We start from the raw sequence: 26,430 nt of genomic DNA, 5'->3' as shown, positions 1-26,430 counted from the left end.
GCGACTGAGCCTCTGACTGAACCACCTGTGCTGAAGCAGGGATATCCTGAAAACCTGGCCTGTTGGTGGCCCTTGAGGACTGGAAGTGGCCGCTCCTGCTCTATAGCATATGGGTGTTAAGAGAGGTTTGCTTTTGAATATGTAAAATTTGAACAATTGGCGTCACAATGCTATAAACAACATTAGGGCTAAATACCCAAAATGAACAACAATAATCTATCATCCATCACTTTAATCGTAGGGAGAACGTTTTTAATTAGCCGGTTTTTTTTTTTAAAGCAGTTTTCATACACTGTAGAAATACTGTACATGTATTTTGGAAATCCGGAACAGTTTAAAAATCTCACCATCACATTCATTTGTTAATACAAACTGCTTTATATATAAAGTCATGATGATTAAATCCTCCCCATGAGTAATTACAGGCGTCTCAATCATTTCTGGAGCGATCACGGAGATATAATGAGGTTAGCAACAACCTGCTAGAATTGAGCCGTTTAATTAGCAGGCGCGTATAGCGAAGGTTTCTAAACGCAGAAACACCCGCCATGCTATGGAAATACAATACAATGTGTTACATGGCTGAAATATCTGTCAGCCGTGCATTACATACATTATTTTTCAAGTACAAGAATATTTAATTACTTGATTAAACACCATTTATTAGTTGGCAACCCTTCTGGAATGTGTCAAATAGAAGCATTTAGAAAACTGCTAGAAAAATTCCTGTGTATCTGAAGCGAAAAGTGTAATGTGAGTTATTTACCGTACCCAAATCAGGCGAACTAGATATCACGTAATCACGAACGCAGGGGAGCTCAACCTCCCGTCCTCAAGACCCCCCCCCCCCCCCAACAGGTCAGGGCTTCAGGATATCCCTGCTTCAGCACAAGTGGCTCAATCAGTGGCTCAGTCAAAGATTGAGCCACTGATTGAGCCACATGTACTGAAGCAAGGATATCCTTAACACCGGACCTGTAGGGGGGAGGGTCTTGAGGACGGGAGTTGAGAACCCCTGCAATAAGTGAATACAGACCCCCTATTATACATATGGTGTTGAACCTTGCATTGAGATCTCCTGTGGATTAGCTACGTGGATGGGATTTTACCAGTGAGTACGGGATAGCAACCTTCAACTACCACAAGCATTGACATGTGAATCCAAAAACAGCATTGTGAAGGACACTGGCGGACTTCTTCCAGTGACACTAATGAATGAACCCCCTTAGAATTCAATGTAAACTGTTTGAGTACCAATTCGGGGAACTATCGCGCAAAAACGCACACTGAGTTCCCATGAATCCCTCCGCAGTTGGCACCATTGCAGTGTCAGGAACAAACTTCTAGGAGACCACAGAAAAATGTGAGAGTTGCCTTGTGTGGCTATGGATTGTTGTAAGGTCACTTCTAAGGGGCTATTGTATTGCTATTTTCTGGTTAATAAGATAAGTCAACCAATGGGAGAATAGAAGCAATGGGCACTTTGTGGGATAATGTCTCGTTATTATGCACGGAAAACAAGACTCTGGGATAAGGCCACGCACCACATTTCTGAGTGTCTAATTATCGACATACCTCATTAAAATCCCCATGTACTGGGGGACAAAGTCATACCTACCTAGTTTCACTGGAGCAGCAGGAGCCGCGGGGCCGTTCTGTTTGGAATTATCTGTGGTTAGTTCTTCGATGACCGGTTTGATACGGATATGTGTACGGCAGTTACAGGGTTAGGGTCTCAACACGTGACGGAGGAAAAACACGTCGGCACGAAAAAGAAAAAAATATATACACAGTTCAAAGACATAAGTGTGTCAAAGTAATCATGTTCCAAGTTATGCGGTATTAGAGATATTTAGGCCCATGTCTACTAAGCAGTCTTCCGCCATTGACTTGAATAGAGCGTAAGGGATCTTCCAGCGCTGGGGGTGTCATATGGCAGGAGACAGTTAGTCAATATGGCCCTTAACCACTTTGCTGGTCCCTTTGGCAACAAAAGGGTGAAGGGAGACCACCCACTGAGCACCCACCCATCGAGCACCCACCCACTGAGCACCCACCCATCGAGCACCCACCTTTCTGCCATATGAACACACACATTTACATTCCGTTTTGTGGATATATTAAGATGAAATGCTAAGCTAGCTCCAATGTGTTTGAATATGCAATGGAAGCATTGAGGTTCTCCGACAGGAAGATATGCGCTGCCCGCTTCCTGTCACAAGCTCTCTGAAAACACTAAGCGGGCTGAAGTCATATAAACTGAATAATACTGAGGAGGGACTCAAATTAAACTCGCCACATATTTACATCATTTCTGTCTTCAATTAGCATGTTTCCTAAACCTTTGTAATAATACCTGTAGTAAAGGATTTAAATACTGAGATCATTCCCTTACAGACGCTTTGTAAACTGGTAACTTCTGTATCATTTACAGCAGTTGGTCCCATATCAGACAATATAACTTTAAATCTTGTACACACGCGATTCCGAGCCCGCTGCCCAGCAACATATAACTATGGTTATTCTGTCCTAAATCTAAATTAAAAGTATTCGAGCATGTAGCAATAAGGTGACTACTTTCTGATGTAGCCATTAAAATTATTCATTTATCGTTAATTTAAAAATTCCAGCAGATCATAAGACATTAGCTAAAATATGAATTCCCAATTGGCCAAGAATGAAGAATTAAAATTAGGAATCACAAAATGCAAAACTGAGAAAATAAAACAGAAACATTTGTACTGATTTAAAGAATTCAAGGACTCCAAAATAAATACTTAGTTTAAAAAAAAAACCCCACAATAGTTTTGTGTCGTTGATGGTTTTGAAAGTGCAGGTAGCTGTAATGACGTGGCGTTTGTTATACTTCGGGATGCGTACAACGGAGCCGTGGCAAGTTACAGCCGCTAAAAGAAGCGAGACTCTGCTGTCTGAGCGTTCTCCGAGGCTGGAACCCAAAAGTCCACGTGACTAAATCATGAGCAACCTTTGAATGGGCGATCCACGTTCACGTTGGTAGTTGGCAGAAATACTGTCCCAATATCCAGGATGTGACGTCGCGACACCGCGGCAAGCGTACGATTAAGCAAGACGGCGGCAGCATTTTTTGTGCTTCATGTTGGATTGTAGCTTTCAAGAAGCAGAACAGCTCCGGCTTCAACCAGTCCCTTCATCTCGACCTGTGTCATATGGAGGAAGATCCGCCAAAAATGGCGTTCCATCGTGGTAAAACAATTCTCTTTGTGTTCACAAGTCTCCATCTACAGGCGGCTGGCACAGTCTGTACAGCCTGTGAAAACACATTACCATTACGCATGGATAGCGTTATTTATGTAGCGCTCACGGAGTACTCGGCGCTTTACAAAGACAATACAGGACAGGGAATTATAATACAATAAGCGCAGCAAACTCGGACAATAGGAAAGGAAATCCCGGCCCAGGGAGCTTACACTCTAAGTGTTATCGAGTGATAGGTCTCCGATAGCTTTTCAAGTGTTTCCATGTGCACATAATTAACACACGTGCTTAACCCTTTGGGTGTTGGAGGGGCCACACCACTTCCGGCACATGGCGATCACGTGACCGCTGCTCCGGGCGATTACGTCACGGTGACGTCACTGATGATGGGGACGAGGAGAAGTCCTCTTCTGTTTTGTCTGCTGGGTTTAGTTTGTGTTCAGCGTTTCACGGGAGTGCAAAGCGCCGTCTCCCTATGAAAACGAGCAGAAAGCCCGCGACGTCGCCACTGCGCCATAAAGCTCGTGGTTGCCAGAGACTGACAGGGTGGCTACCGTGTGGGACATCTAAAGGGTTAAAGCAAAATTCCGTGCTCATTGCCATGGTTTTTTTTTTTTTGCATTTTAATTTGTATTATTTAAAGATATACAGGCAGTCCTCGGTTATCCGACACAATGCGTTACTCAAAATGGCGTTGGATAGCGAAACGTTGTAAAGCGAAATACATTTTCCCATAGGAACACTGTTTAAATGAAAGGTTCCGTTCCTGAAGGCATTTTTAACACTAAAATACACCAAATATATTATGCAGGCAATAAGATATGCAGCACACACATTAATTATATAGTGTATATACTGTATTATATATATAATATAACATAATAAATAATATATTATATAGTATAATATAATATTATATATATGTGTATATACGCTCTTATGACGCTTTGCAACGTTGTTTATGTGTATGTATATATATATATATATATATATATTTATATACAAAAGTACGATTTAAAATAGCCGATATCGGCTATTTTAAATCGTACTTTTGTGAGTGGGCATTTGTTGATTTTAATGTTCTATAAACACTTGTTATAATGTTAATGCACTAGGTGTGCGCCTGTTTTCTTTTTTTCTCTTTTCACAGGTATAACAAGGGAGTAGTGAACCCTTGAAACGGGCTGCAAACACCTGGAGACATTACTTTTTTGGAACAGGACTCTGTTTTTTCAAAGGACTTTCAAAACAAGGTTTTTTATTTCAATTTTTACTACAAGTTTTTATTGAGGCAACACAATTTTTTAATTTTTCAATTTTTTATTTTTAGAATTTATTAGTTTATGGTTTATTATTGCTGTTGATTGTTAGTATCCTTGATTAATAGGTTTACAATTTAATAGCTTCTTTCTCACCACCCCGTTGGGTGCATATACAGGCTACTCTTCTTCAGCTTTGTTAGGATAATTAGAGGCGCTACTTCGTTGTTTTCGGTATATATTTATATACACATACACACACATAAACAATGTTGCAAAGCGTCGTAAGAGCGTATATATACATATATATATAATATTATATTATACTATATAATATATTATTTATTATGTTATATTATATATATAATACAGTATATACACTATATAATTTATGTGTGTGCTGCATATCTTATTGCCTGCATCATATATATAATGGCGTTGTAAAAATCAACATATGTATGCATTGCATAGCGGTGGATAAGCCATTCATTGTAAAACGAAGCGTTGTAAAATGAGGACTGCCTGTATCTCTTTTTGTCGTCGTCGTCGCCCCCCCTTTTGTTTTAAAAAAATCTAACGCTTCGTTCAGAAGATATAAGCGTTTTAAATATTAAGTGTCCGGGATGTTAAAATGAAGCGCTCACCAGAGCCCATTGCAGTTACCATGGTAACAACAGGAACTAGAGGTTTTCAGGGTTTTTTACGAGCAGGACAAAATTGGGGGGGGGGGGGTCAAGATACTAACATAATAGGCGTTCAACTATTATAGGGTTCTAGGTGGGATTGAGGCGTGACTGTAATGCTCCCTAAAGCAGATTAACAACCCCATCTTTGTTTTGATTCGAATTATATTTAAGGGCCAAAGCCTTCAGTAGTGTCCACACGTCTGCGGTTTATTCTCCCCACGCCAGGGAGCACAGAGCTGGTTTACATGCAGACTGCACAGGTCCCTATCAGAGCAACGAGCCTCTCACAAAAGGTTCTCTAACCCTTTGAGTGCCCCGCAACGTAGCCATCCCGGCACAGGCTCATGTTCCAGGGGGCGATCGCATTCTGCGCTGTTATGGAGGCAGACGGAACAGAAGAGGAAGGCAACGACTCTTCCATCCCCATCATCAGTGACGCCGTGATCGCTCTGAGCTGCCACGCCAGCATTCCAAGGGTTAAATCCAGTGATGTCAGAGAGAGGGGCTTGACCTTGTTGACATCAATTTCGGATTTTTTTTTTTTTTTTTAAACAGGTTTAAAATTTAGGTGAACACAGACCTCCTATTGTACGTCACGGTGACGAAATGATCTTACCGTGGTGCAGACTCTGGCATTTGATCCATTACTTTCAGATTTTTGGCGGAGATTTCAACGCGCGGACCCTTAACAAAAAGAGCGCGTGTTAATACGACGGGGAGTTGCGTTACGATAAACAGGTCGATGGGCGATAAACACGACCAGGAAAGATGCACGCAAACGCCTAAAGCACAAACTGTCGGAGCATGTGTACGTTTCAAGAACACAACACCATTATAGTCCCGGACGATACAGGGAAGCCAACCCATCAAATGGTCGCCTAGCAACTGGATCTTAAGCAAATTGGTACCCACCTGTTTTCTCATGATGTCTGTAGCCTGCATGATACACTTGGGCATCAATCCATGACTTCGAGCCAGGATCGCGGCTTGTTCCAGTGACACGCTTAGCGTACTTCTGTATAACAAACGCGACACAACGGGAAGGTTATAAGGGGCCATACCACGTAGCTGGACAAAAAACTACATTTTTGTAAAGAAGTTAACAATGGGCTTTACTAAACACACCCTTCCATGATCAAAATCAAAGGTGTCGCTACTTTTAATCCTTGGGGATTAAATGCGAAAATCTATTGCAGTGTAAGGCTTTATAATCTAAATGTGTTAGTATGTTCCTGGTGGATTACTTGATATTTACGACGGGTTATCATTTTATATGCCTAAAAATAACATCTGCATTTTACACTGCAAGGTGGTTGTATAAAACAATAGAACATAATGTGAACGTTGTTACCATGTAAACAACAAGATAAAAAAGCTTTGAAAAACGTATTTACTTATTTCTATAAAGAATAGTGCAGAAGCGGCCAACTCCAATCCTTAAGGGCCACCAACAGCTGCAGTTTTCAGGATATCCCTGCTTCAGCACAGGTGGCTCAATCCGTGGCTCAGTCTTCTGTGCTGAAGCAGGGATATCCTGCAAACCGGACCTGTTGGCGGCCCTTGAGGGCTGGAGTTGTCCGCTCCTGCCCTGCATCCGTGGAGCCTCACCTCTGCATCCCTGTGCCACACATGACGATCTGACAGGCTCCCAGGCGATAGCAGAGCTCCGTGGAGCTGGGTAACAGCCCTGCCCCGGATATATTGCTGCTGGAATATCCTGACTGGGGCTGTTTCGTGCTAATAAAGGCTTTCATCAGCCTGCAGAGCTCATCCAGAGCATTGATTGGACGAATCAGCTGTGAAGACACAATTGGATATTCATTACTTAATACTCCTCACTTAGGACTCAGCAGCCACGGGTGACACGCCTGTTGATGAGTTAGGCGTGTATGTTACGCTATGTTTGTCCTTCTCCTATAAATAATGTCACTAGAGAAACAGAGAGCTCCTCACACACCATTCCTATAAACTGTGGCTAAACATGCATGTTTACTAAGCGGTGCTAAGGTCACAAGACACTGTGACGCCTGTGTCTCAGGAAGCAGGGGGTCCCCGGAGCTGAACTTAATGTGGAGACCCCGCCACTGTGCCACTTATTGGAGAAAGAAAAGCATCCAGCTGATAGTCAGAACCACGGGGCCACATCTGCTGACAGTCAGTCATGGGAATACACGGCTTCATACATGTATCTAATAACCCAGGCACGTGGCCCACAACCAATGAAAGGTTTTGCTGCTTACCTGGTCAATTTTAATGGCCGTGGTGTTGGAATCGGTGGACTTTTCAAGGTAAAATGCCCTGAAACAAACACTCGTATGAGCTTCCATATAGAGTACACAGCAATGATAGCCACGTGTGACTATGCGTTACGGATATAACAGGCATTATGCGATCTAGGTACGGTGTATGTAACCAAAGGTCATATAACAGCGGTTGTATTTCTGAAGCGTGTAAATATGTGATACTCAGCACTGATTTTTGGTGAAGTGTAAAGTGTTGATTCTTCCTCGCTTTGTTATTGCTGAAAGATCCCAGCTGTGAGTTACAGTATCTTAATGGTGAAACCCCACATAGCCCGCCATTATTTAGGGGCTTCTGAATGGGGGAGTGTTTTCCCTCCTCTTATCCCCCCTTGTCCTCCTCACAGAGACAATAAAGATAAGGGGAGGGGGTTACTCTGGCTGTACAAGCGCTCGCTGATCACACAGTGACATCACACAGTGACATCATCACACAGAAGGGAGCAGCCAGAGAGAAGTGTAGGTAAATAAAAAAGGTATCCATTACCCAGATAAAACCCCTTAAACATGTCACTGGAAGGAGTTCCCGTTTGTCCTCGGAGGGATTGCCGTCACACTTTCAGCGCTCACTGGTAGTTACAGTTACAGTAAGGTACATGTTGTGTTACTATTTCTCTGCCCTTTGCACAGTTCCTTCACAATACCTGAGTTTGTGGTAATAGTTCTGCACTTTTCCAAAGGAAACCCTATTAATCTGCTGCTGCAGCTCCTCCAGCGGTGTGTTACTGCCGGCTTGTACCTGGCCTTCCAGGCATTCCAGCGCTGCGGTTAGAAAAGGGAGCCGTAACTCAGTAAGTGACCAGAGAGTCAGCAAAATACAGAGTAAGCACCAACAGATGCATATATACACATAACGACATCTCTTCACTGAGCATAAAAAAAAGTTGGTGTGTAAAAAACTAAATAAAGAAAGATTGCTCAAGCCAAGGACTTATTTTTTTTGATGTTGCGGGATTGATTTATTCAAGCATTCTTGATTTCTTGTATCTTCCAAAGATTTCATTTTTAGCCGTGTCTACTTGCACTTAACGGACTGCAAAACGCAACTCATACTTCATTCCCATGAGTAATGCCAATACAAAGGATCAATATACTGTGAGTACGGATATAGGATAGAGTATCTGTCGTCTACATTTAGCATAAGTTGGACATGATGGACGTATGTCTCTTTTCAACCTCATCTTCTATCTATCCATCTATGGAACTATGTACAGTAATGTTCCCATTGAGACGTTTCATCTGACATCGACATTCAGTTCTATTTGGAGACCACCTTTTCTGCTAAATAAATGAAAGTATTGGGTGTCTAATGATCGGGGTTGACACCCCCTCTCTTTTATTGATGTATGATACAGTTATTTTTGGAGTGCCCATTAAATCTCACTTTTCTCTTGTTTTGGAAAATAAAGCCAGTTTAAAACGACTGCTACTTTTGTTGGAAGTGGACACACAGCCTCACCCACCAATGTATAATCTCTATGTGGAAACTATAAGAAGTGGGGGAAAGGAATCCCTGTAAATGCTAGAACTAAATGATCTTCCCGGCACTAACACTAACGAGTATAACGACTCTGTACTGAAGCAGTCAAGTATACAGCGTCTGCTTACTCTATAAAAATATGAATACACATAAACACCTCAAGAAGAATAACATGAAAACTAACAGCGTGACGGTAATCCGGGAAATAAGGGAAAGATGCTGAATATGAGCGAGAAAACAAAGCCCAAAATGTATAAAATGAAAAATATACTAATAAATTGGAAAGGGGGAGGGGGGCTAACGTTTTAGGGTGCCGCCCTTGTGGCCCATTCCTACGTTTGTATAGTAAGAAACTCGTTCTTCCCTTTGGTAAGAATCCAGCTTGGAAACCGCGCTCAGCTGCTGCCCGGCAGAACGCCACTCGAGGTCCGGAGACTCGTACAAGTCCAATTCAAAGGAAACCACAATAGCTTTTATCCGGTGGAGCACAGAAGTTCTGATTGCTGCTCCACTGGATAACACCTGTGGCACTTTCCTTTGAAGTGGACTTGTACGAGTCTCCGGACCTCCAGCGGTGTTCTGCCGGGCAGCAGCTGAGCGCGGTTTCCAAGCTGGATTCTTACCAAAGGGAAGTACGAGTTTCTTACTTTACAAACGTTAACGTTCTCCCCCCCCCCCTTCCTTTTTCAATTTATTAGTATTTTTCATTTTTTGGACTTTGTTTTCTCGCTTACATTCAGCATCTTTCCCTTTTTTCCGGGATTACCGTCACGCTGTTTGTTTTCATGTTTTTTTCTTGGTGTGTATTCCTGTGTTTAAAACCAGAGACAGAACATGAAACACAGACAGAGCTCAGTGCACATCCAATTAAACTTATACACGGTACAGTGCCTAAATATATATGTATAGATATCTTTTGAATAAAATGGTCTTTTAGTTTAATAATTTGGCCAAAATGTTAAACTAAAAGACCATTTTATTCAAAAGATATCTATACATATATATTTAGGCACTGTACCGTGTATGAGTTTCACTGGATGTGCACTGAGCTCTGTCTGTGTTTCATGTTCTGTCTCTGGTTATAAATATATATTGCCATGCTCAGTAGCACTCCTCTGTGAAACTTATATGCTTATATATATGTTGTGGTTATTTTGGGGGTTCAATATGAGCTCGTAGGTGTTCTGTATGTGTATTCCTGTGTATTTATATTTGTATACAAAGCGTTAAACTTGTTAGTGTGAGTAAGGGAAGATCATTCTGTTTATAGTAAATACTTTTTTTGCAAGTGCAACTTTTGTTTTCTTGCGGACAGACAGATTGGATCCAGAATGAGCATGGGATCATAGATGCTGTTTGCAGATGAGATTTAGAGATCTGCACGGTTTTGCTCTTACATGTGAAGCTTCAACGTTAGTAATATTCCTGAAGGAATATCTCAGTGACGCAGAAGATCTCGCCTGCAAACAACATCTAGTTCTGTCGTTTTGGCTTCTAGAACGTCGCATTGACAGTCTGAAAGCGGTGGAGGTTTAGGGCAGGGGTTCTCAACTCCAGTCCTCAAGGGCTACCAACAGGTCAGGTTTTCATGATATCCCTGCTTCAGCACAGGTGGCTCAGTCAACGACTGAGCCACCTGTGCTGAAGCAGGGATATCATGAAAACCTGACCTGTTGGTGGCCCTTGAGGACTGGAATTAGCCGCCCCTGCTCTAAGCACAGAGGAAGAACTGCTTTTTGCCATGGCACCTTGTAACACACCCATACCCAAAAACCCAACGAGCGGTAAAGAGATGGTGCTACCTTTGGTAAACAATACAGATTGAAGTTTCAAACTTCCGCCGTGTTCAAATCTGGTCGGTAACTTGGAGAAATGGAAGCTGTCCAGGTAAAATATAACTTTCAGGGACTGCCGGCATCCTTCTATGTGGTGGAAAACAGACGTGTCTAAAGAAAAACAAATAACGGACATACGTTAACATGTATACATGGATGCAACACGCGTTAATATGTATACATGAATGGAACACGCGTTAATATGTATACATGAATGGAACACGGGTTAATATGTATACATGAATGGAACACGCGTTAATATGTATATATACATGAATGGAACACGCGTTAATATGTATACATGAATGGAACATATGTTAATATGTATACATGAATGAAACACGTTAATATGTATACATGAATGTAACACGCGTTAATATGTATACATGAATGGAACACGCGTTAATATGTATACATGAATGGAACACGCGTTAATATGTATACATGAATGGAACACGCGTTAATATGTATACATGAATGGAACACGCGTTAATATGTATATATACATGAATGGAACACGCGTTAATATGTATACATGAATGGAACATATGTTAATATGTATACATGAATGAAACACGTTAATATGTATACATGAATGTAACACGCGTTAATATGTATACATGAATGGAACACGCGTTAATATGTATACATGAATGGAACACGCGTTAATATGTATACATGAATGGAACACGCGTTAATATGTACACATGAATGGAACATATGTTAATATGTATACATGAATGAAACACGTTAATATGTATACATGAATGTAACACGCGTTAATATGTATAGATGAATGGAACACGCGTTAATATGTATACATGAATGTAACACGCGTTAATATGTATACATGAATGGAACACGCGTTAATATGTATACATGAATGGAACACGCGTTAATATGTATACATGAATGGAACACGCGTTAATATGTATATATACATGAATGGAACACGCGTTAATATGTATATATACATGAATGGAACACGCGTTAATATGTATACATGGATGGAACATGCGTTAATATGTATACATGAATGAAACACGTTAATATGTATACATGAATGGAACACGCGTTAATATGTATACATGGATGGAACATGCGTTAATATGTATACATGAATGAAACACGTTAATATGTATACATGAATGGAACACGCGTTAATATGTATACATGAATGGAACACGCGTTAATATGTATACATGAATGGAACACGCGTTAATATGTATACATGAATGGAACACGCGTTAATATGTATACATGAATGGAACACACGTTAATATGTATACATGAATGGAACACGCGTTAATATGTATACATGAATGGAACACGCGTTAATATGTATACATGAATGGAACACGCGTTAATATGTATACATGAATGGAACACGCGTTAATATGTATACATGAATGGAACACGCGTTAATATGTATACAAGAATGGAACACGCGTTAATATGTATAGATGAATGGAACACGCGTTAATATGTATACATGAATGGAACACGCGTTAATATGTATACATGAATGGAACACGTATTAATATGTATACATGAATGGAACACGCGTTAATATGTATACATGAATGGAACACGCGTTAATATGTATACATGAATGGAACACGCGTTAATATGTATACATGAATGCAACACGCGTTAATATGTATACATGGATGGAACAAGCGTTAATATGTATACATGAATGGAACACGCGTTAATATGTATACATGGATGGAACACGCGTTAATATGTATACATGAATGGAACATATGTTAATATGTATACATGAATGGAACACGCGTTAATATGTATACATGGATGGAACATGCGTTAATATGTATACAAGAATGGAACACGCGTTAATATGTATACATGAATGGAACATATGTTAATATGTATACATGGATGGAACACGCGTTAATATATGTACATGAATGGAACACACGTTAATATATATACAAGAATGGAACACGCGTTAATATGTATACATGAATGGAACACGCGTTAATATGTATACATGAATGGAACACGCGTTAATATGTATACATGAATGGAATACGCGTTAATATGTATACATGGATGGAACACGCGTTAATATGTATACATGAATGGAACACGCGTTAACATGTATACATGGTATTACCTCTCTGGGCGTTTATGTGTATACCGGTATTACCTCTCTGGACGTGTATGTGTATACATGGTATTACCTCTCTGGGCGTGTATGTGTATACCGGTATTACCTCTCTGGGTGTGTATGTGTATACCGGTATTACCTCTCTGTGCGTGTATGTGTATAGCGGTATTACTCCTCTGGGGGTGTATGTGTATACAGGTATTACTCCTCTGGGGGTGTATGTGTATACCGGTATTACCTCTCTGGGCGTGTGTGTGTGATGGATTGAATAAAATACCTATTTCTTCATCTGTAATGTGTACCTTGCTATGCCTATGATCCATACTCAAAATGGCTACCGCAGCTCCCCTTCCCATCAAGTATGGAAGATGGCACCCAACCCAGAATTCCCCCCAAAAGCTGATGTGTCCACTAAACTGCAATAACAAGACCATAAACTACAATAACAAGACCATACAAGGACATGACCTAACAAGAACCAATGAGACACTGACCTGTGCATTTGCACACAACCCTTAGACCCTTAGATAAGACAGCTCCTTTTTTTTGCATACAATCTCTCTCCTGAGCCTCTATATAAGAAACAGTGGACTGTAACAATAAAGGAAGCATTATCATTCTGAACTTGGAGTCAGTGTGATTTTTCTCGTGCATGCACTACCTACGTAGGAAACCAATTTGGACGGGGACAGATACTCTGCAGACGTTTGGTCTGATCCAACTCAGCTGGCGCCCAACGTGGGGCTACGGGGTGTGAACCAACAGACAGCCGTGGACAGAGGGACCGAGGTGGACCAAATGCGGACGCGCCAGGAGACTGATCACCTCTGGAGTACGGTAAGATAACATTTATTATCTACCGATACGCACTGTCTCCGCTGTTGGTCTATTTCTGTGTCTCATACGGCTCTCCGAAGGTCACCTAAAGAAAGGTAGATATCTTGCCCGGAGCCTGTTTTAACTCGAACCTGTTACCTAGACTATCTGTCACCCGGTATATGTTATATGTGTTAGTCGGTGCCACAAGTGGGAGCCCGAAGTGGAGTGGGATTTTTGCCGGCCGACTAGGGGTCTTGTTATTGTACATTGTAAACTTGGTGGAAGGAGGGGAATGGGGAAGTAAGGGAAAGTCGGACAGAGAGGAACACGATTTTCCCGGTAGTGACAGCGCGGTGTGCGCGTTGCGGAAGGAGGAGTGTTGAGGTGCGCGTTACGGTTGGTAACAGCGCGGTACTCTGCCGACTAATTCCTGAACAACCTTTTCCTCTCTCTCGTAATCAAGTGGTATGTCATGTCCAAAATGTGTTTGTGAATTAATGTTGGGAATTCATGAGGACGGGTGGGGATTGTTGAGAGTAAAAGAGAAAGCATATAGCCCACAGGTACTTGGGCGACAACCCCTAGACGTTAAGCTGCCCGAACTCCTGTTATTTCCGCGTTAGCGTACGCTTTACAGTAAAAAAAAAAAAAGAAAGAGAAGGATTCAAGTTGGGTGGCCCATAAACTGTGTAAAACATGGGAGCACAGGCGAGTAAGACAGAGAAAGGAGTCTTAGCCTGCCACCTAGTGGCCGAAAGAGAGGGAAAGGAGCATGTTAAGAAAGCAAGTAGGCTGTTTAAAGTATGTGGAATTAGCACAGGGAAAGGTAGATTACAGCCATAAGAGTGGCGAAAAATATTGAAAGAAAAGAGAGGAATTTTGAATGATAACAACCTGCTGAAGACAGCGGAAGCCTGGTTTAATGTCGCCAAGGCTGTCCACAGAGAAAAATGGACCAAGCAGGAGATAGAAAAGGGAGGGAAGGTTGTATTTCTTTATCACCCTTGCGGCGACTGTACAAGTAACCCCCCTGAAAATGACCAACCCCCATCCTATGCTGGTGCTGACCCACCCCCCTGGACATGTTTAAGGTGTGGCACCCGAAACCCCCAATGACTAGTAATTTCTGCAAATCATGTACAATTTGTGCAAAGTGTAACCCAGGACGTGTGGAAAAACCACCGCAGAAACACCTTGCAAGGCCCTTATACCCTTTCCAGCGTATCCAGATTGACCATATTCAGATGCCAAAGACGGGCCGTTTTGAATATGCGTTTGTAATTGTAGATATGTTTTCAGGATGGCCAGAAGCCTATCCTGTCACCAATCTCACTGCAAAAACAACAGCAAAAAAACTCCTGACAGAGGTGGTTTGTAGATATGGGGTACCTGAAGTAATAGAAAGTGACCAAGGCCCCGCTTTCACTGCTACGCTAGCTAAAGAAATTTGGTCCGCGCTAGGGACCACCCTTGCTTTCCACACCCCATACCATCCCCAGAGTAGCGGAAAGGTAGAAAGAATGAATGGCACACTGAAAACTAGAATGTTGAAAATGGCCCAGGAAACAAATATGCCCTGGCCAGATAGTCTACCCATTGCTTTGTTTAGTGTTCGATACACCCCACGAGGGGAACATGCTCTATCCCCATTTGAGATACTGTTTGGTACTGCCCCCAAACTTGGCTGTTACTACCCACAGCAGTTACAAATGCAGTCTGATGTTTTGACCAAATATGTAACTGCCCTAGCGCAAGAACTAACCAATATGCATGGTCGAGTGTTTTTTTCTATTCCAGATCCAGATCTAGATACCGGGACTCATAGACTCGTGCCCGGAGACTGGGTACTCGTGAAGAAATTTGTAAGGAAATACTCCCTAGAGCCCAGATATGATGGTCCTTTCCAAGTTCTGTTGACCACAGCCACATCAGTCAAACTAGCTGGCAAGAACACCTGGATACACGCTTCTCATTGCAAGAAGGTTCCAGCTCCCAACGAGGACACCTCAGAAGGAAAATGATTCTATATATCTTTTGCTTGTTGGGTTTGGGGGGGGCACAAAAGGTTGCTATCACCCAACACGAAGGGGTAGTCACGTTTTGGTATAATTCATCCAATACTCCATCCTCGGAAGATGGTCCATTTACTCCGTTAAGGGCCCTCCCAGTTAAGTACAATAGTATAAACCCATAGGGACAGCATCTGACTTATATATGTGCAAAGTCTGTGGCAAGGGGGGTGGCAAGGGGGGTCATGGACAAGCCATGACTCGTCTAACGTACAGCACAAAAGAGTTCCCAGGCACATCTGGACAGATGAGTTAGTATACATCTAGGGACAGACTCAGAAATAGACATTTCAAGGGGGGACTGTGATGGATTGAATAAAATACCTATTTCTTCATCTATAATGTGTACCTTGCTATGCATATGATCCTTACTCAAAATGGCTACCGCAGCTCCCCCTCCCATCAAGTATGGAAGATGGCACCCAACCCAGAATTCCACCCAAAAGCTGATGTGTCCACTAAACTGCAATAACAAGACCATAAACTACAATAACAAGACCATACAAGGACATGACCTAACAAGAACCAATGAGACACTGACCTGTGCATTTGCACACAACCCTTAGACCCTTAGATAAGACAGCTCCTTTTTTTTGCATATAATCTCTCTCCTGAGCCCCTATATAAGAAACAGTGTGCTGTAACAATAAAGGAAGCATTATCATTCTGAACTTGGAGTCAGTGTGATTTTTCTCGTGCATGCACTACCTACGTAGGAAACCAATTTGGACGGGGACAGATACTCTGCAGACGTTTGGTCTGATCCAACTCATGTGTATACCGGTATTACCTCTCTGGGCGTATATGTGTATACCGGTATTACCTCTCTGGGCGTGTATGTGTATACCGGTATTACCTCTCTGGGCGTGTATGTGTATACCGGTATTACCTCTCTGGGCGTGTATGTGTATACCGGTATTACCTCTCTGGGCGTGTATGTGTATACCGGTATTACCTCTCTGGGCGTGTATGTGTATACCGGTATTACCTCTCTGGGCGTGTATGTGTATACCGGTGTTATCTCTCTGGACATAGCGACCTGACCGGCTTGGGGGGACGCGGGATTTCCCTAAGCAGGGAGAGAGCAGGGCTGCTGCTAGGGGGCTGGGCAGCTTTCTTCATCCTTATTGGCTGCTGCTGGGTAATGCAGCCAATCAGGAGGATGTGTCAGGAGCCTGGGGGTGGGGCCAATGAGAGGAGGAAACAGCATGGAGCAGTGAGAGGTGTGTGTCTGTATCCACTATTTTTGGAAAAGCCACCTGGCCGCCCTACTTAAGGGCTGTAAATACATCCATTCTGTACGTTTGCATGTTAAGTTCCCGGTTACACGGGTTGCTATGTAAAATTATATTAGTGTCTTACTTGCTACCAGAGTTTCATCCATCTGTTTGAAGTAAAAGATCACTTTGTCCAGTTCTAAGAGAGTAACCTTGATATCTTCGAGCATAACACGTTCTTCTTTCTGTAGAACAAATGTTAATAATATTCAGACAATATCAACCATGTTTTGCTTTAGAGCACAGGAAAGTATACAGCATTATCTATACCAGGGGGGGGCTCAACTTCAGCCCTCAAACCGCCGCCCCCCCCCCCCCCCAAACAGGTCAGGTTTTTAGGATATCCCAGCTTCTGCACATGTGGCTCAATCTGATTGAACTGCCTGTGCTGAAGCTGGGATATCCTTCAGACCTGACCTGTTGGGGGGGGGGTCTCGAGGGCTGAAGTTGAGCACCTGACAATATACAGAGTGCAAGTACATTTATTTAAGTAATATACAGGTAATACAGGTAATACAGTATACAGGTAATATACAGGTAATATACAGGTAATATACAGGTAATATACAGGTAATATACAGGTAATATACAGGTACATGTCATTAGCATAATTATAATTTAAATGCAGTATTTTTCGGTGTATTCACATCATCTTTATCATCTTGATTTAACTCTTCATTGTCGAATGGTCATTTTTATTTTCTTAAATTATTTTATTTATATCGACATGAAATATTTGAATGATTAGTTTTTAATAAGGCCACGGCTGTGCGTTTTCTGAGCCAGCGGTGACCAGAGCAACGTGGTAATCACTGCCACGTTTCCCACCACAGAGCCTAAATCCAAATCAGTATCAAGCGGTTTTGTTGTCGTTCACTGTTGTGCTTTGTATGTAATGTACGTCAGGGGGCGCAAACTGGGGGGGGGGGGCACGAGTAGGGGAAGAGAGCCGGCAGGGGGGCGCAAACTGGGGGGGACGAGTAGGGGAAGAGAGCCGGCAGGGGGCGCAAACTGGGGGGGACGAGTAGGGGAAGAGAGCCGGCAGGGAGGCGCAAACTGGGGGGGACGAGTAGGGGAAGAGAGCCGGCAGGGTCGCAAACTGGGGGGGACGAGTAGGGGAGGAGAGCCGGCAGGGAGGCGCAAACTGGGGGGGACGAGTAGGGGAAGAGAGCCGTCAGGGGGCGCAAACTGGGGGGGACGAGTAGGGGAGGAGAGCCGGCAGGGGGCGCAAACTGGGGGGCACAAGTAGGGGAGGAGAGCCGGCAGGGGTGCTCAAACTGGGGGGCACGAGTAGGGGAAGAGAGCCGGCAGGGGGCGCAAACTGGGGGGGACGAGTAGGGGAAGAGAGCCGGCAGGGGGCGCAAACTGGGGGGCACGAGTAGGGGAGGAGAGCCGGCAGGGGGGCGCAAACTGGGGGGCACGAGTAGGGGAAGAGAGCCGGAAGGGGGCGCAAACTGGGGGGCACGAGTAGGGGAGGAGAGCCGGCAGGGGTGCTCAAACTGGGGGGCACGAGTAGGGGAGGAGAGCCGGCAGGGAGGCGCAAACTGGGGGGGACGAGTAGGGGAAGAGAGCCGGCAGGGGGCGCAAACTGGGGGGGACGAGTAGGGGAAGAGAGCCGGCAGGGAGGCGCAAACTGGGGGGGACGAGTAGGGGAAGAGAGCCGGCAGGGTCGCAAACTGGGGGGGACGAGTAGGGGAGGAGAGCCGGCAGGGAGGCGCAAACTGGGGGGGACGAGTAGGGGAAGAGAGCCGGCAGGGGGCGCAAACTGGGGGGGGACGAGTAGGGGAGGAGAGCCGGCAGGGGGCGCAAACTGGGGGGCACGAGTAGGGGAGGAGAGCCGGCAGGGGTGCTCAAACTGGGGGGCACGAGTAGGGGAAGAGAGCCGGCAGGGGGCGCAAACTGGGGGGGACGAGTAGGGGAAGAGAGCCGGCAGGGGGCGCAAACTGGGGGGCACGAGTAGGGGAGGAGAGCCGGCAGGGGGCGCAAACTGGGGGGGACGAGTAGGGGAAGAGAGCCGGCAGGGTCGCAAACTGGGGGGGACGAGTAGGGGAGGAGAGCCGGCAGGGAGGCGCAAACTGGGGGGGACGAGTAGGGGAAGAGAGCCGGCAGGGGGCGCAAACTGGGGGGGACGAGTAGGGGAGGAGAGCCGGCAGGGAGCGCAAACTGGGGGGCACGAGTAGGGGAGGAGAGCCGGCAGGGGTGCTCAAACTGGGGGGCACGAGTAGGGGAAGAGAGCCGGCAGGGGGCGCAAACTGGGGGGGACGAGTAGGGGAAGAGAGCCGGCAGGGGGCGCAAATTGGGGGGCACGAGTAGGGGAGGAGAGCCGGCAGGGGGGCGCAAACTGGGGGGCACGAGTAGGGGAAGAGAGCCGGAAGGGGGCGCAAACTGGGGGGCACGAGTAGGGGAGGAGAGCCGGCAGGGGTGCTCAAACTGGGGGGCACGAGTAGGGGAGGAGAGCCGGCAGGGAGGCGCAAACTGGGGGGGACGAGTAGGGGAAGAGAGCCGGCAGGGGGCGCAAACTGGGGGGGACGAGTAGGGGAAGAGAGCCGGCAGGGAGGCGCAAACTGGGGGGGACGAGTAGGGGAAGAGAGCCGGCAGGGTCGCAAACTGGGGGGGACGTGTAGGGGAGGAGAGCCGGCAGGGAGGCGCAAACTGGGGGGGACGAGTAGGGGAGGAGAGCCGGCAGGGAGGCGCAAACTGGGGGGGACGAGTAGGGGAAGAGAGCCGTCAGGGGGCGCAAACTGGGGGGGACGAGTAGGGGAAGAGAGCCGGCAGGGAGGCGCAAACTGGGGGGGACGAGTAGGGGAAGAGAGCCGGCAGGGTCGCAAACTGGGGGGGACGAGTAGGGGAAGAGAGCCGGCAGGGGGCGCAAACTGGGGGGGACGAGTAGGGGAAGAGAGCCGGCAGGGGGCGCAAACTGGGGGGCACGAGTAGGGGAGGAGAGCCGGCAGGGGGCGCAAACTGGGGGGCACGAGTAGGGGAGGAGAGCCGGAAGGGGGCGCAAACTGGGGGGCACGAGTAGGGGAGGAGAGCCGGCAGGGGGCGCAAACTGGGGGGGACGAGTAGGGGAAGAGAGCCGGCAGGGGGCGCAAACTGGGGGGGACAAGTAGGGGAGGAGAGCCGGCAGGGGGGCGCAAACTGGGGGGGATGAGTAGGGGAGGAGAGCCGGCAGGGGGCGCAAACTGGGGAGCACGAGTAGGGGAGGAGAGCCGGCAGGGGGGTTCAAACTGAGGGGCACGAGTAGGGGAAGAGAGCCGGCAGGGGGCGCAAACTGGGGGGCACGAGTAGGGGAAGAGAGCCGGCATGGGGCGCAAACTGGGGGGCACGAGTAGGGGAAGAGAGCCGGCAGGGGGCGCAAACTGGGGGGCACGAGTAGGGGAGGAGAGCCGGCAGGGGGGCGCAAACTGGGGGGCACGAGTAGGGGAAGAGAGCCGGCAGGGGGGCGTAGGGGGGACACGAGTAGGGGAGGAGAGCCGGCAAAGGGGCGCAAACTGGGGGGCACGAGTAGGGGAAGAGAGCCGGCAGGGGTGCTCAAACTGGGGGGCACGAGTAGGGGAGGAGAGCCGGCAGGGGGCGCAAACTGGGGGGGGCACGAGTAGGGGAGGAGAGCCGGCAGGGGGCGCAAACTGGGGGGCACGAGTAGGGGAGGAGAGCTGGCAGGGGGCGCAAACTGGGGGGCACGAGTAGGGGAGGAGAGCCGGCAGGGGGCGCAAACTGGGGGGGCACGAGTAGGGGAAGAGAGCCGGCAGGGGTGCTCAAACTGGGGGGCACGAGTAGGGGAAGAGAGCCGGCAGGGGTGCTGAAACTGGGGGGCACGAGTAGGGGAGGAGAGCCGGCAGGGGTGCTCAAACTGGGGGGCACGAGTAGGGGAGGAGAGCCGGCAGGGGGGTGCAAACTGGGGGGCACGAGTAGGGGAGGAGAGCCGGCAGGGGGCGCAAACTGGGGGGCACGAGTAGGGGAGGAGAGCCGGCAGGGGTGCTGAAACTGGGGGGCACGAGTAGGGGAGGAGAGCCGGCAGGGGTGCTCAAACTGGGGGGCACGAGTAGGGGAGGAGAGCCGGCAGGGGGGCGCAAACTGGGGGGCACGAGTAGGGGAGGAGAGCCGGCAGGGGGCGCAAACTGGGGGGCACGAGTAGGGGAGGAGAGCCGGCAGGGGGGCGCAAACTGGGGGGCATGAGTAGGGGAGGAGAGCCGGCAGGGGGGCGCAAACTGGTGGGCACGAGTAGGGGAGGAGAGCCGGCAGGGGGCGCAAACTGGGGGGCACGAGTAGGGGAGGAGAGCCGGCAGGGGGGCGCAAACTGGGGGGCACGAGTAGGGAAGGAGAGCCGGCAGGGGGGCGCCGGGGGAACAGATTGTGCACCCCTGCTCTACGTAACGGAAGAAAGGTAAGCAAATGGTGAACAGACGGCGGTCACTGCTCCACTGAAAAAACTCTCCAACCAGGCGTGTAAAACAAAAAAACTTTAATAAATCAAAACGTACAACCTCATGTCAGTAACACTCTGACGCGTTTCGTTCTGGGAACAGAACTTTATCAAAGAGTGTGCTCTTTGATAAAGTTCTGTTCCCAGAACGAAACGCGTCAGAGTGTTACTGACATGAGGTTGTACGTTTTGATTTATTAAAGTTTTTTTGTTTTACACGCCTGGTTGGAGAGTTTTTTCAGTGGAGCAGTGACCGCCGTCTGTTCACCATTTGCTTACCTTTCTACACCACTTGCGAGCAGGAGCACACCACCGCATCACACAGCAACAAGCAACGCCTCTTCACAGCAGCACCCGGCAGTTCTTCAGTTCATAGAATGATGTTTACCGGCAGGATTTACCTCTCGATCACAAGATGCAGGTGAGGCTAGCAGTAGCTGGAATTGTGATTTACTCCTGGGTTCTGTCCAGATAGGGCTCCGGGGTATCTCTACCAGCCGTGCTTCACACGCCCCCCATCAGTGATAGAGGTCTACAATCATATGTTTATGGACTTATTGTTTATCTTGTTGCTGCGGTGGTTTCTTACTGACTCTCTCCACGTGTCCACACTATACCTACAAAGTTGTAGCATCAGTCCCATGGGGACATCCCTTATTTTTCCTATCTACGTAACGGAAGACACAAACGTCCATTTAAGAAGCCTTGCAGAAGGCGTTACATGTCTGAGCGCTTTCATTCCTGCTCCCGCATATACTGCTTGGAGGGACGGAGCATTTCGGTTTTGGGAACATTTTTGGGATGCTTATGCTAAACATGTACAAATAAAAAGGTTGTAATTCATAGGACGGCTTCCATAGTATAACACGTCACATTTCACACGAGGCGTCCACAGTATCTGCGGAATTATTGTGTTGATGAAATGCACGGTTTATCCACATGGGGGCAGCAGATGCCCACAGATACATCCAGTTTTACACGTATTCACCCAAAGCTTTTCTGTGACACTCGATTAAAACAGAAGCAAAATGTTTCATTCTTTGCAGGCTTTACAAAGTTTACTATAGTGGATCAAATATAATAATAGCAGCATGTTCTTGTATAGCGCTGCTAGTTATACGTAGCGCTTTACAGAGACATTTTGCAGGCACAGGGCCCTGCCCCGTGGAGCTTACAATCTATGTTTTTTGGTGCCTGAGGCACAGGGAGATACAGTGACTTGCCCAAGGTCACAAGGAGCCGACACCGGGAATTGAACCAGGTTCCCCTGATTCAAACTCAGTGCCAGTCAGTGTCGTTACTCACTGAGCCGCTCCTTCTCCTGCTTCACACTCAGTGCCAGTCAGTGTCGTTACTCACTGAGCCACTCCTTCTCCCATATGTTTGTGTGTGTGTGTGTGTGTGTGTGTGTGTGTGTATATACACACACCTGGCGCCTTATATATAAGACACACACATACTGTACATACACTACAATTGTGTAATTATCTGTACGAGACAAAATTAACAAGTGGCTCCTGTGTGTTATGGGTCAATAAATACCCTCTATTATGCATTCATTTTTTCAGGTGCAAATAATAAGACCATTCTGGCCTTTTCTTCAAGTTGGGTATATTTTCTATCTATCTAGCACAGGGCTTCCATATCCTGATCAAATGCCAGTGCTCACGAAACAACGGGCGACTTTTAACTTCTTTAAGGTATAAGGGGAGAACATCCCTTCCCAGCCCGGTGGGCGTCAGTGCATGGAACCGCCTGTGCACTGATCCCTTTGCTTAGGGAGAGCTGCCCTGTAGGATGCTGGGCCGTACCTCTGCGCATACATAATGCTCGTACAACTCCCGGATATTGGAGAAGCCATGCGAGTGCGCTGGTAAAACGGGTTCTGTGCGTGCCAAAGATGCCGGAACAAGCCCCTCACAAGTTCCCATGTAGTTAAAGGGTTATTAGCTTGTCATGCTCGCAATATATCAGTGTTCAAACCAAGAACCCAGGCTTGGCTCGCGTCACTTACCGCGGCAGGAGACAGAACGGATTGGTAGTTGAGGAGCACACCTGTAACCGATATTTGTTCTAGCCATTTTCTGCTGGCGTCTCTGCTGTTCTCTTCGTATTCCCCATTATTGTTATACCGGTAGTTTAGCGCGGCCATGAGCTGCTCCGTAAAGGTACAAATGGCCGCCACCAGAGTCTGGCAGAAAATCACATCCCTGCGGATTTGCAGCTCAGTATCTGTTAGAAAAGGTACAAAACGATATGGCATTTATTAACCACGAACTCGCCATAACGAAGGACTATTGTTAAGTGAGACGGATACGGGCAAATCCATTCATTCCTGATCTCTGGATATGGTGCACATGAGCGGGATCCCGTGTGTGTGTTGGGACTTATCATACCTTCTAGGCAATATTTTCCCAGTAATACCGGCAGTAATGTGAGTACCGATGTAGCCAGACTACAGTAACTGTTCTCACTGCCGCACTATCCTGACCTAAGTATCACACGGCAGTGGGAGATCTCTCCTCGGGACCCCCCGCAGGCAGCCGTGGGTTTACAGTTCCTGGAGCCGATGCGTTTCGCTTCTCTTCCCGCAGATCCGGGGGGTCAGTCAGTCCGGCTACACCTGTTCTTCAGAAATGTGCCGGTGTTTTTGTAAAATCTGTGAACGCCAATATACTGTAATACAATGGCCACACGCGTGTTCGTCGCCATCTAAGTCCAGGGCGGGCAATGCAGGATAATAATGTGGTAGGTAGCCTGTATCACAGTTTATTGAATCCCGAGTATAGGTTATAGCAGGGGTACAGAGGATGCGCTATTAGAGAGGGTTGGGGTTCCTTACAATGCATCTCATCTCAGACCCGCTATTAGAGAGGTTTGGGGGTTCCTCAAAATTTCACTTGGGGATCCATAACCAAAAATAAGTTGGAAACCCCCACTCTAGTCTGTGAGCACTTGGATATAAAAGAGGACGATCTGAAGAAACGCTGGTCTGGATCATGATCACATTGTAACCTGAGAGTTACATGATCTGTAGATTTGGGATGAATATATTCAGTAACAAGGACATTACATAAGTAAATATTGTTACCTGTGCATTTCAATAAGGCCAAAAGAAGTTGATTCTTTCCATCTGTAAAAAGAATGACGACAAAAATACATTATTATTATTATTATTATTTAATGCAAATGTCAAAATAGAACAACAAAATGCCAATTTAATTGAGAAATGAGAAACATGGAATAGAGATTATACGGACATAAGATAACTGTTAAAGTTCTTATTGTCTGGCAAAATGATGCACTAAACCAGGGGGGGGGGACTCCAGTCCTCAAGGGCCACCAACAGGTCAGGTTTTAAGGATGTCCCTGCTTCAGCACAGACGGCTCAATCAGTGACACAGTAAGAACGGGTCTTTGATTGAGCTACCTGTGCTGAAGCAGGGATATACTTAAAACCTGCCCTGTTGGTGGCCCTTGAGGACTGGATTTGTCCGCTCCCGTACTAAATTGTCAAACTGAACCAGAAGACTTCAGGCAAAGTGTTATCAGAGGTTGCAGAAAGAAAGGAAAACCGTTGCAATGTCACGTAGCCGGCCGGTAACCAGCCTTATGTAAAGACGTTATCAGTGTCACTGGCTTACCCAAACAATGCAGCTTCAAAGCAACGGTGTGTGTCTGCTTCCATTTGGGGGGAAATTCATTGCACGTTGCATTTTTTAGGGAACGAGGAAATGTTTGGCAGCTGAATGTTTTCTTTCCCCACCCTGCCCATATCAGCGACAAAACAGGGCCCAGCGAGAGGAAATGAAACCCTTTCCAAGTCCCTGCTCGCCGCACTTACAAACTAACGCTACCCAGATTTTAAAGTAACTATTGGAGTCGGATTTGGGTTAAAAAAAAAAGGGATCAATCATCCAGATGTCCCCCCGTAACCATGTTACTGGCATTAGCTAGCTTAGGTCTTTGGAGGGACCATTCATAGCAATAGTACAGAACGGGCTATAGGAGCATAAGCCTGAAGAAGGGTCTGTTTGTGCACCCAAAACATGGCGACCTTGATCTTACTTCACCAACACACGGTCCGAGTTCACCTTTATTTTATAGGCGTGCGTGTAACCTCTTCTTTTTCTATTCGGACTCATGTTGGCAGTTTTGGGGGAATCCACCAAGACGCCATTATACGCCATTCTCGCACAAGGAGAGCAAGCTAAGCGTACTGTATGCGTTCTGGACAATGGTATAGAATGGCACAACCTTTTAGGGTAACCATCAAGAAGCAGATCCAACAGCGAAGGGTCCAATACATACCGTCAACGTATTTCTGGATGCTCTCTACTAGGGTTTTGATGGAACTCGGGAGGTTCCAGGGGTCTTCCCGAATGCTGATCTGAATCATGCTCCTGCATTTTATCGTCCACTCCTCTTTCTTTTGAAATTCTGTATAAAGAAACAAACAATCGAAATACTACTTGCTCTTTGAATGCAACAATGTGACACTATATACAGTATGGTATAGTTATATATAGTATAGTAATATATAGTTGTAGTTGCCATACCTACATCTGTCTGTCCATCCACCCTAAAAGCATCCCATATTCGGGGGTTTCTTTATGTGAACGAGTGATCGGAGACAGGCAGGGACGGATTTCAAGATCCGCCGCCCCTAAGTCCTTCGCCGTGCCGGTCGCCTCCTTCCTGCCGCCCCCTTTCAACTTCCGAATCTCAGCATCCAAATGACGCCGCGGACGACACCAACGCGATGACGCACTGTGCCGCGTTGCCATGGTAACGAGACGTCATGCCGTAATTTAATGGCGCAACATCACTTTGCTATGGCAACGAGACGCCGTGTGACGTCATGTTGGTGACGTCCGCCGCGCTATTTGATATTGAGATTCGGAAGGAGTG

The 26,430-nt window shown here is 46.4% G+C and overlaps 1 protein-coding gene across 3 annotated transcripts in view; it reads right to left on the bottom strand.

Moving 5' to 3' along the window:
* Positions 1 to 932: 932 nt before the first annotated feature.
* PREX1 (phosphatidylinositol-3,4,5-trisphosphate dependent Rac exchange factor 1) overlaps positions 933 to 26,430 on the bottom strand; it is a 299,489-nt gene continuing 273,991 nt past the window's right edge. For all 3 annotated transcript variants that reach the window (XM_075571278.1, XM_075571280.1, XM_075571279.1), the window contains exons 30-40: positions 25,831 to 25,959; positions 24,611 to 24,652; positions 23,534 to 23,751; positions 17,182 to 17,281; positions 10,765 to 10,908; positions 8,127 to 8,244; positions 7,423 to 7,480; positions 6,791 to 6,978; positions 6,095 to 6,197; positions 5,799 to 5,866; positions 933 to 3,289 (exon numbers count right to left, since the gene is read on the bottom strand). In XM_075571278.1, coding sequence (XP_075427393.1) covers positions 3,247 to 3,289; positions 5,799 to 5,866; positions 6,095 to 6,197; positions 6,791 to 6,978; positions 7,423 to 7,480; positions 8,127 to 8,244; positions 10,765 to 10,908; positions 17,182 to 17,281; positions 23,534 to 23,751; positions 24,611 to 24,652; positions 25,831 to 25,959 — 1,211 coding nt within the window. In that variant the 3' untranslated portion in view covers positions 933 to 3,246. The remainder of the gene's footprint in view (positions 3,290 to 5,798; positions 5,867 to 6,094; positions 6,198 to 6,790; positions 6,979 to 7,422; positions 7,481 to 8,126; positions 8,245 to 10,764; positions 10,909 to 17,181; positions 17,282 to 23,533; positions 23,752 to 24,610; positions 24,653 to 25,830; positions 25,960 to 26,430) is intronic.

Source organism: Ascaphus truei, chromosome 15 (assembly GCF_040206685.1).
Source record: "Ascaphus truei isolate aAscTru1 chromosome 15, aAscTru1.hap1, whole genome shotgun sequence".
Classification (NCBI taxonomy): Eukaryota; Metazoa; Chordata; class Amphibia; order Anura; family Ascaphidae; genus Ascaphus; species Ascaphus truei.
Note: the sequence above shows the minus strand (reverse complement) of the source record. Positions and strands in the feature narration are given on the sequence as shown.